Source organism: Trichechus manatus, unplaced genomic scaffold (genome assembly GCF_000243295.1).
Source record: "Trichechus manatus latirostris isolate Lorelei unplaced genomic scaffold, TriManLat1.0 scaffold00165, whole genome shotgun sequence".
Taxonomy (NCBI): domain Eukaryota; kingdom Metazoa; phylum Chordata; class Mammalia; order Sirenia; family Trichechidae; genus Trichechus; species Trichechus manatus.
The window spans coordinates 1,802,447-1,813,182 of record NW_004444101.1 but is presented as its reverse complement, the minus strand read 5'-3'; the positions used below and the strand labels follow the sequence as shown (position 1 = coordinate 1,813,182).

Here is a 10,736-nt window from a genome sequence, read left to right as displayed (position 1 = left end):
TACCTTTGCCCTGATCCATTTCCATTCTGCTATTTGTTTAGACATATGCTATTGCTGCCCATCTCAATTTGGGAGGAAAAAAGATTTAACCGTGTGGTTATTAGCCATGGCCAGTGTAATACAGTCACTAAATTCAGATTCCCACTTAAATGTTTGATTAAAACTATTTTTCATAAAAAGAGATAAATCGTTGCTCTGTTAGTAATTTGATTAAACAAAGAGAGCGGTTTCAGACTGTGGAGAAACTACCATGAACGTCTATTTTAAAAAAAATGTAATTGTGTTCTTCAGACTTGTTTGAGAGTGTTCAGCCGGGCCAGTGAGTGGCTGCATCAGAGGATGAGTTAGTTGATCCTTTGTGTTACAGGAGGCCTGAGGTCTCCTTAGACAGAGCGCCATCTATCCGCCTCTCATTCATCTATCAGTTTTCCTTCATTCCTTCATTTGTTTGTTTGTTCTTTCCTTCCTGCCTTCCATCCCTCCCTCTTTCCCTCTTCTTTCCCTCTCTCCTGTCCTCCCTCCCTGGATTTTATAATCATCTGTGTATGTATGCATGTGTATACATATGTATGTATGTGTCTAGCTATTAGGTATCTCCATCCATCCATCCATCCATCATCCATCCATCCATCCATCCATCCACCCATCCGTCCATTTGTCCATCTATCCATCCATCCATCCATCTACCCATCCGTCCATTTGTCCATCTGTCCATCCGTCCATCTATCCATCCATCCATCATCTGTCTGTCATCTATCTGTCTGTCTGTCTGTCTGTTTATCCATCCATCCATCCCTCCATCCATCATTTATCTATTGATCTATCTATCATCTATCTATGCCTTGTGCATGTATGTTTCTATCATCTATGCATTTGCTACTAGTTCAAAGAATAAGTCAGAAAGTCACCTCGGAGATCTAAAAAGGGCAGAGAAAACGGTGTTTCTTATTTTCCGAGGGATTATTTAGCACAAGTAAAGCTGATCATCCCCCTCTGCCCTATTTTCTCTCTTAGGTCCATACTTGGTGCTTAGATTCAAAATGAGGAAACATCGCCATTTGCCCTTAGTGGCCCTCTTTTGCCTCTTTCTCTCGGGCTTTTCCACGACTCGTGCCCAACAACAAGCAGGTAAGACCCAGAAACATCTCTTACTTTCGTCAAAAGAAAGAGCGCTTGCTGATTTTAGATCTCAGCTGACATGAGCTTGAGGTAGAGCCTAGACATGTTTCTGAGGGAAAGATAAGCCATTTATTGTAGGATATTTGTTGAATTACAGAACTTTTCAGATACTCCTTATCTAGTAAGAGACGGTTTATTTTTACTAAACCTTGGGTTTGATGTCCTGGAGTCGGTCTGCAAGTGGTTTGTTTTTACGCTGGGTGTGAACAGAATGTTTGTGTCTTGCCTGTTTCACCATCTGAATTGCTTTTCCTATTTCTGGCATCTGTTGGTCTCTGCACACGCAAAATCAGGGGAAGACAAGTTATAAAAGCAAAGAAATATTTTCCACGAAAAACAAAGTTCCCCTCTCTCTGACTCTGCACACAGAAAGACATTTTTCATCTTTCTAATCATTGGATCTTTAAAGAATCACTTTTCCAAAACTCTTAAAAAAAAAAAAAAAAAAAGAAGACCGTAATGAATCCTGTTAAGAATTTGCTTGTAGAGCTTTAGAAAAGCAAGGAAGGCCTCTTGCATTTAAAACGGCAGTTTATAAGCTAGGTGAGGCTGAGTTGGGTCACTCTCCGTTTTGCCTGGAGAGCTGGGGCCTCTGACAGGGGTTCTTCTGCTGGATGGGCTGCCCCAAGATGGAGGGAAAGCTAACTCCACCTCAGCGGCAAAAGCATGTTGACTAGGGCATCAGCTCAGCCGAGATAGAGAGAGTCTAGAGCCTCTGTCACAGCCAGCCTGGCCCACAGCCAGAGGGTGCCTCCCCAGACACTGAAGGCCTGAAACCCTTCGCCTTGCGCTTCTACTCTTGAGGGAGAACTGGATCCATCTTTGAAAAAGATGAATAATGTTCGAAGTCTCCAAAGGCTTTCCTGGCTCTGAAAAATACACAGTAACTAGTTAGGGTACCTTTCATTAGGCTCAAGAGTCTGAGAAAAATGAGACTTGTCTTTCCCTACATACACACAGGTCTTCCTTATTTAAATGAGACATATTTTTTTTTTTACGTTTATTTTTCCAGCAAATTACCCGAAGCCCTGGGGGTTGGTTAATGTAGAACAGAAGTAGTTTTCACTTTCCTTCTGCCAACGTCCCGTTTCATACCCTAAACTGAAGAAGGCATTTGGAAAGTGATGATTGGTTATCTGGGGTAAGATAGCCCTCTGATCTGATCAGGTGGGTCTTGGGGTTCAAACTGCCATAAAGAATCACGCTTGGGTTAAAAAGCACCCCAGGAAAAGTTGTCTATTTTTCCACCTGGAGCACGTTACTGGTTCACGAGCGGTGGTCATTGCATATAGAAGTCAATGGCCAGACACCATTAGTTGTTGGGTCCATGTGTCCAGGCCCTCACCTCCTCAGGTAAGTAGTCTGCCTTCCTGTACTGCAAGTGAGGCGTGAGACCTTTAGCAACAGCATAGTGTAAGCTGAACTTGTTTAGGAAACTTTCGCGCTGGTAGGAAGTAATTGCTTGAACAGCAGAAAAATCTAAACCAATGTCTTTTTTTGAAGATGTCAGAAACGGTGCCGCTGCCGATATAATATTTCTAGTGGATTCCTCTTGGAGCATTGGAAAGGAACATTTCCCACTCGTTCGAGAGTTTCTATATGATGTTATAAAATCTTTAGCTGTGGGAGAAAATGATTTCCATTTTGCTCTGGTCCAGTTCAACGGAAACCCACATACCGAGTTCCTGTTAAATACCTATCGTACGAAACAAGAAGTCCTCTCTCATGTTTCCAACCTGTCTTATACTGGGGGAAGCAATCAGACTGGAAAAGGATTAGAATACGTAATACAAAACCACCTAACTAAGGCTGCTGGAAGCCGGGCCAGTGACGGAGTCCCTCAGGTTATCGTAGTGTTAACCGATGGACGCTCGGAGGACGGCCTTGCCCTGCCCTCAGCGGAACTTAAGTCTGCTGATGTTAACGTGTTTGCAATTGGAGTTGAGGATGCAGATGAAGGAGCGTTAAAAGAAATAGCAAGTGAACCGCTCAATACACATGTTTTCAACCTAGAGAATTTTACCTCCCTGCATGACATAGTAGGAAACTTAGTGTCCTGTGTTCGTTCATCCGTGGCTCCAGAGAGAGCTGGAGACACAGGGACCCTTAAAGACATCACAGGTAATGGCAACATCGCCAGACTGCTCCCTGCCCTGCTGTTCTTTGGAGATAAGCTTGGCAACCGCTGGCATTAAGGCAACACTATGGCTAAAAGATGGCGGTGGTGGTGGGAGATTAGGGAAGAGATGAATATTCACAGGTGTAAAAACAAAGGTTTGGCTATTCTTCTGTAGTCTCTTTCTAAAATAGAGCATTTACCCACATCCAAGAGGCTTTATTTATTTATTTATTTTTTTACTCTTGAGACAACTAATATTTTACCTCTAAAAAACCACATTCGGACATCATGCCCCTATAAGGGGTATTTCCACATTCCTTAGAAAAGAGACTCTCAGCTCAGCTGGGCAGGCATCTAATAAAAATGCCTTTGGTCTGTTATCGGAATGGAGCACCCATTTCCTTAAAGAAAGCTCAATGTCCCAAAGTCATGAGCTCCTCTCTTCTCCTCTGTGGAATCTATTTCAGAGAACTGATTGATAGAATTAGAATTGGAGGAAACCTTGGATATGATCTAGCCCAAACCTACTTTGAAGAAACTGAGCCCTCGAGAGAGTAAGCGACGGGTACTTAGAGGAGGAACCAGAGTTGGAACCCCCGTGTTCTGCTCCTCTTCCATCTTCTCTCTGCCATAGCCATGGCGGTGTCCACAGAGGCTCTTCTGATTCCAGTGGTGCTCATCAGCGCCACCCTGGCAGTACTGGTTGTGCATGAGCATTGCATTCACTTGCTATTGCACAGTGACATGGGCTGAACTAATCGTCAGGCAAGTTGTTTAACCACCAAGCCCATTAGCTCTTCTTTCAGTTCTAAGTGCCCAAAAGACCAACGGGGAAGGAATTTGACAAGTAAATTTTAAAATGTACCATCCCAGGGGGATTTTAATCAGTCCTCAGGGGTAGGCTTACTCATAAGCGATGGGCAGGGCAGAGGGACTTCCTTTTGTTAGAAAATGAGTCCATGTGGCCATTTGATAGTTGATTGCAGCAGACTCTGGGTAGAATGGACTTGGGGTTAAAATGGAATCACAAAAACATCAGAGGAGAAATGAGCTCCAGAGAAGAGAGATGATACTTCGTCTGAGAGGGAGGAAAAGGAAAAGAAAGAGGGACTGTGTGTCTGAGATTAGGAGGTGGATAGAAAGAAAGCTGAGAGAGTTCAAGTTGAATTGGCATCCACCAATCTCCATAAAGGGAGATGACAGACAGAGTGAGGTCTGGGAACTTGGAGTAATCTGAAGTTATTTTTGAACAGTTGCTACAAGGATGGAATAAGGAGTCAGAGAATGTTCATGACGTAACTGCTGACCTGCAGTGATGCTCGGTCATTGGCACATAGTATGAGCTGTTGGCTGTCTCCATTGGTGTGGAGAAGAAAGAGTTGAGGCTTTGAGGTATAAATCATGCAATCTAAAGGGCCAGATGGACGGGGCTCATAGAAGGGCTGAGAGCAGAAGAAGGTTAGACAAGGGTAGGGTCTTCTGGTGGCACAGTGGCTAAGTGCTCAGCTGCTAACTGAAAGCTTAGCGGTTCGAACTCACTAGCAACTCCGTAGGAGAAAGATGTGCAATCTGCTTCCATAAAGATTGCAGCCTTGGAAAACCTATGGGGCAGTTCTACTCTGTCCTATAGAGTTGCTAGGGTTGGAATCAACTGGACGGCAATGGGTTTGGTTTTGGTTAGTGAAGGAGTTCTACACAACGATTTTTCATAACAGGAATTCAGAAAGCAGGAGATAGGAAGTGGGGCTACTAGATGTCAGTAGGATGGGGCCAGCAGTCTTGAGGGAGAAGGCTTGGTTACGAGAAGGGTTTCAGAACTAAGTAAACCCAAGGTGTTTCAGAAGATTATTATTTGTAAAATGGTTTCCCCAATGGTTCCACACAGTTTCAGGTTTGATCGGGATGGTGCTAATGTCCCTGATGACTGGGCAGTGAAAGGAGAGACAGTAATGTTCAGATTATTTGTCCATAGCACTGAAAAGAAAAGGCTTTTTAATGAGCATTTGTAAAAGAGGGATGGTCTCTGATTCCAAGAGATACGCCCCACGTCTGGCACGATTACATAGCATCCATCCGGCCAGATTGCAGGGGAAGAAGGTGGGGGTCCTCAGGTGCATCCTAAACCAAGCATCCCAGGTTACAATGAAACGACAAAAGGGTATCTACCATGACCTACTCTTTATTTTCTACAGTATTGTTAGGATCATGGATTCATCACATTTTTGAATATAGGGATGAAGACAAATCCACCTTGAAAAACAGTGAAGAGGACAGCAGAGAAATAGGGCTTCCTTTCTTTGATGATGTGTTGGCAAACCCTGGAAAAGGAATAGATGAGTTTCCCTTTACATTTAACCATTATATAAATGAGCCAACAATTAGATTCCCATATTGAATGCTAAATGAGTCAATCAACATAGCATGTTCCCTCACAGATGATAAAACCTTTGTTTTTATGCCAAGAAAACATCTCTGTCTTCTAGTGTTCAAGCTGCTCGCAGCACCGAGGTGAAATATTAATCCTTTTATGTTGCCTTTTCTAATTAACTTCCCTCTGCAATTCCTCCAGTATCATGTCCCGCTGCACGTTCCGTAAAAAAATAATAATAGTAATAATAATGAATCTCTGCTCATAATTTTTGGGAAGAGTATTAGGAGGGTATTAGAGTGTTTGCTAGTAAATTAGGGCCTTTGCATCCCGTTGGTTACCTGTTGGCTAGGTGACTTTTCCCTGTAGAGTGTACTTGATCTTGAAACCCACACATACTTACAATATTAATGATCACCGCTGTTCTAAATGAATTCTACTTAATCAATATCTCAAGGTGATCAGTTGTGTTTTTTGAAATCCCTTCGTCATTCTTTTAAAGATGGCTATAGAAACCCTGGTGGTGTAGTGCTTAAGAGCTATGCCTGCTAACCAAAAGGTTGGCAGTTCAAATCCACCAGGCGCTCCTTGGAAACCCTGTGGGGCAGTTCTACTCTGTCCTATAGGGTCACTATGAGTTAGAATCGACTCAATGGCAATGGGTTTTGTTTTTCTCTAATTAAGATACAAACCTTCATACTAAAGCGAAAGGTCAAGGTGGTATAGAATCGATGAGGAGCTCAACATGAGCTTTCTTTTCCCTGCAAAATACAAAGATTTGAAAAATTCCCGAAGCATACGTGTGATTTTGTGTTTTGCAGAGGAAATAAGCATGTGAGTTAAGGAAGGCACCGTGCCCAGGCAAATGTGGTCAGGAAAATAGCGTTTCCAGCGGTGTCGAAGGAGTTGATGATTTTTCCATGGACATTTTCAAAACTTTCCACCCTAGAAAATACCACAGAAATGTATGAGGAGTGAGCCATAAACGTAGAAAACCAGACAGCTTCAGATTTTTTATTTTAGATAGATATGATAACTCCCAGCATCGTGTTGGTCATTGGTATGCCTTGCTATACCCAAGAAACCATTGCCCTGTGTCTACTTGAGGCTTTGGCTCTCCTGGATAACCAAGCATGCTCGTGTGTGTGCCATCATGTGTGTGTAAGACAATGACGTTTTATTTTCAGTGATGACAAATTATTCAACATTTTTCTATGACCTGCTATGGTAGATGTTCAGCCTTTTAGAAGAGAAATGTTCAAGAGTGTTTTTTTTGGGGGGGGAGGGTTCTGTTATTTTATTTATACTACTGCAAATTGTAACCAAAAAGTATATAATAAATTAATAAGAGATAGTGTCTTCCTATGATTTAGGTATCATTCCTCTTTTATCAACCCTACAATGATAGTTAATCTTTCTTTGAAATGTTCTTGGTAAGCTAGTAAGTGGAAGATCCCACCATGTTCCTCAAGGTCATTGATTTGGGCCTGGAAAATGTTGAGGGTTTTTTGTGGTGTCGTTTGCAACGTCTTTATCTCCTATGATGATGCGGGCCATTTCTATGACCTGCTATGTAATTCACACTCCCTGACACCCGCCCTCCCAAGGATCCTTCAAGAATATTATACTTTGGCTACAGACTGACAAACATTTTGGATCTCTTAGCAAAGGCTCAGTCTTATTTAATACTTCCGTGTGACACTTGTTGAAAGTACAAGATCTTAACTACTGTAAAAAATAATTATCCTTCATATTAGGTGTTAGAAGAAGGATTGTGACATCAATGTTTCCAAGTCGATATCTTTCCCTATGCAAAGCATTCATCTACAAAGATGCTGTCAGGAAGTTTTGTATATATAAGATGGGGAAAGAGCATGGTTCTGATTTTAGCAATCTTTGTTCCAATTTATACAAGGAGAGTGCTTGGGTAAGAATATCACTATAGCGAAATTCTTCAATTTTATGAGACAAAATTTGTATCCTGTTTCCACAGTGAAAATAAAAGCAATTTTACTGGCACAAGGACAAAATAATTGTGAATATGAAATGCCCATTGTCATTAGAAAGATCAAAACATAAATATCATACGTATTCACACGAAATCTCTTCCTGTTCCAAACACATGCTGAAGTTATTAAACATATTTACTGGAACAACTTTGTGTTTCCTCTAGTTTAAATCAATCTGCTTTAAATGCTCTAGCTGGACCTTTGAAGTATTTTGGCCCGGTTTTTAGATTTATTGATTTCTATTCCTTGCTCAGTGCTTCTCTGGAACCCCACTCTCAGTAATGGTATAGGAGTTTCATATTCACCATTGTAGGGGAGAAAAGAGGTCTTGGTGAGTCATCTTTATGTCCACTGCTATAGCTCCAGAGCAAATTCTGATTAAGGGTTGATTTTATGCTCACGGTGCCAGGAGGCAGTGAGTTTAGGATGTCATAAAAATAATGTTGGATAATTGTGTCATGACTGGTTGCATTATCACCCTGTTTAACATTGTTCTGCATTATATGATTGAATACGGAGGCAACAGTAAAACGAAATGAACGCACCATCTAGCCCAGTCCTAGACCTGCAGTTGAGTTTCACACAACTAAGCAGCTCATGAGAAAAGAAAATCAAACCAAAATCTCATCAAGGTATTTTCAAACGGAAACTTTCCCTGTAGTTTTAGTTCTTCCTTTCAGATTGAAAGTTCCGTGTGCTCAGCCATTTTGATTTTTCAAGAAAAAGGAATAAACGATCGTTGCTTAAGTGTTTAACATACTGGGGTGATGAGTCGCCAGACTGTGGAGTCTGGTTTGCAGCTGTGCATTTGTACTGAAAAAATTCTCATAATTACTCAAGTCTGGAGCAGTGTCCAAAATTTAGAAATCATCTTTGGATTTTTGTTAATCGACACATTTGTTTTCCCGCGGTAGATGCGGGACCGCAGAATTCCAAGCAACTACACTCTCCTCCAAACTTAGTGGAATTCTCCAGAATAGGCCCCCAAGATTTCTCCCTGAGAAAAGTAGAAAAGATGTTCTGAAATTTGACTACACAAATGACAGAATTGAAAATATAACTGCTCCTATTTTGCACGACCGTTCCTAAGAAGTTGCCTCGTATCCATTCAGAATGCAGACCTGAAAGAGAATGTCACATACCTTAATCAATATGTGTTTCATTTGTCTGTATTTCGTGTTTCTCGTTGGTTTCCAGAGAAACATGTCAGAACACCGAACAGATGCATGTTGTTACTTGTTCTAACGCTTTCACATTTTTTGCATTTCTTTCTCTTAAAGCACAAGACTCTGCTGACATTATTTTCCTTATTGATGGATCAAACAACACCGGAAGTGTGCATTTCGCAGTCATTCGAGACTTCCTTGTGAATCTCCTTGACAGACTCTCGATTGGGACTCAGCAGATACGAGTGGGGGTGGTTCAGTATAGTGATGAGCCCAGAACCATGTTCTCCTTAAACACCTACTCCACCAAGGCTCAGGTTCTGGAGGCAGTGAAGGCCCTCAGGTTCACCGGTGGGGAATTGGCCAACATTGGCCTCGCCCTTGATTTTGTGGTGGAGAATCTCTTCAACCGGGCAGGGGGCAGCCGAGTGGAGGAAGGGGTTCCCCAGGTGTTGGTCCTCATAAGTGCTGGGCCTTCTAGTGATGAGATCCGTGATGGGGTCGTAGCCCTGAAGCAGGCTAGCGTATTCTCGTTCGGTCTCGGCGCCCAGGCTGCTTCCAGGGCAGAGCTCCAGCATATAGCTACGGATGACAGCTTGGTGTTTACTGTACCGGAATTCCGTAGCTTTGGGGACCTCCAGGAGCAATTACTGCCGTACATTGTTGGCGTGGCCCAAAGACACATTGTCTTGCAACCCCCAACCATTGTCACTGAAGGTATGTATGCTCTTCTTGACATCAGTGTGGGTGGGGGGTATTGTGTGTGTTGGTTTCTATAGAAGTAAGGTAGGCCCCAGAATGATTCGACTCAGGAGAACCTGTAAGTACCCAAGGTCCAGTCCTTCTGTCCTGTGCTCCTGGATGAGGTGTTTGTGATTGTTGCTGTGTTTGAAAGACTGAAGATCAATGAGCGGGTAAGAAGGACGTACTAGAGCGTGAGTTGTCAAGGAAGTATGCTTTTAAGGCTAGCTCAACACAATGCTCACTCCGAGATAGTTAGCATCACGGTACTATCTACCTACAGTCCAAAAAAAACCCCAAACCAAACCTGTTGCTGTCAAGTCGATTCCGACTCATAGCAACCGTATAGGAGAGTAGAACTGCCCTATGGGGTTTCCAAGGAGCAGCTGGTGGATTTGAACTGCCAACCTCTTGGTTAGCAGCGGAGCTCTTAACCACTGAGCCATCATGGCTCCACTTATAGTCCAGTCATCTTAAAAATGGATTAGAAGGAGCTTATTGGGTAGTGGCAGGAGCTCTGGTGGTGTAGTGGTTAAAGCACTCAGTCGCTAACTGAAAGGCTGGCCGTTTCGAGCCCACCAGATGCTCTCCAAGAGAAAGATGTGGCAGTCTGCTTCTGGAAAAGATTTACAGCCATGGAAACCCTATGGGACAGTTCTATTCTGTCCTAGAATGTCACTATGAGTCAGAATTGGACTTGATGGCAGTAGGCGGGATTGGGTGGTGAAGACGGTTAGTGCACTCTACTGCTAACTGAAAGGTTGGATGTTCGAGTTCACCCAGAGGCACCTGGGAAGAAACACCTGGTGATCTACTTCTGAAAAATCAGCCATTGAAAACCCTACGGAGTATAGCTCTACTCTGACACACTTGGGGTTGCCAGGACTTGGATTTGACTCTACAGCAACTGGTTTTTATTACAATTCTGAGAAAATTAGTCCAAGATAATGGTATTGGCCTCTAAAATCATCATGTTAGATGTGCACTAGACAAAGAGTCTCTTTCCAAGGGCAATGGTGGGGCACATGGAGAGGACTGTCCCTCAAAGGCCCTCGGTGCCGGGGCTATTGAGAGTTGAATTTCTTCTGAAGGTAAGAAATAACAAGGCATTCGTTTGGTGGGGTTTTTATGACCTTTTTTTTTTTTCCTCTGTG

At 42.8% G+C, this 10,736-nt stretch overlaps 1 protein-coding gene across 1 annotated transcript in view; it reads left to right on the top strand.

The window, feature by feature from the left end:
- Window positions 1–1,040: 1,040 nt before the first annotated feature.
- The window catches only part of COL6A3 (collagen type VI alpha 3 chain), an 85,059-nt gene continuing 75,363 nt past the window's right edge, over window positions 1,041–10,736 (top strand). Inside the window, exons 1-3 of the mRNA XM_023740847.1 lie at window positions 1,041–1,128; window positions 2,683–3,300; window positions 8,956–9,558. Coding sequence (XP_023596615.1) covers window positions 1,041–1,128; window positions 2,683–3,300; window positions 8,956–9,558 — 1,309 coding nt within the window. The remainder of the gene's footprint in view (window positions 1,129–2,682; window positions 3,301–8,955; window positions 9,559–10,736) is intronic.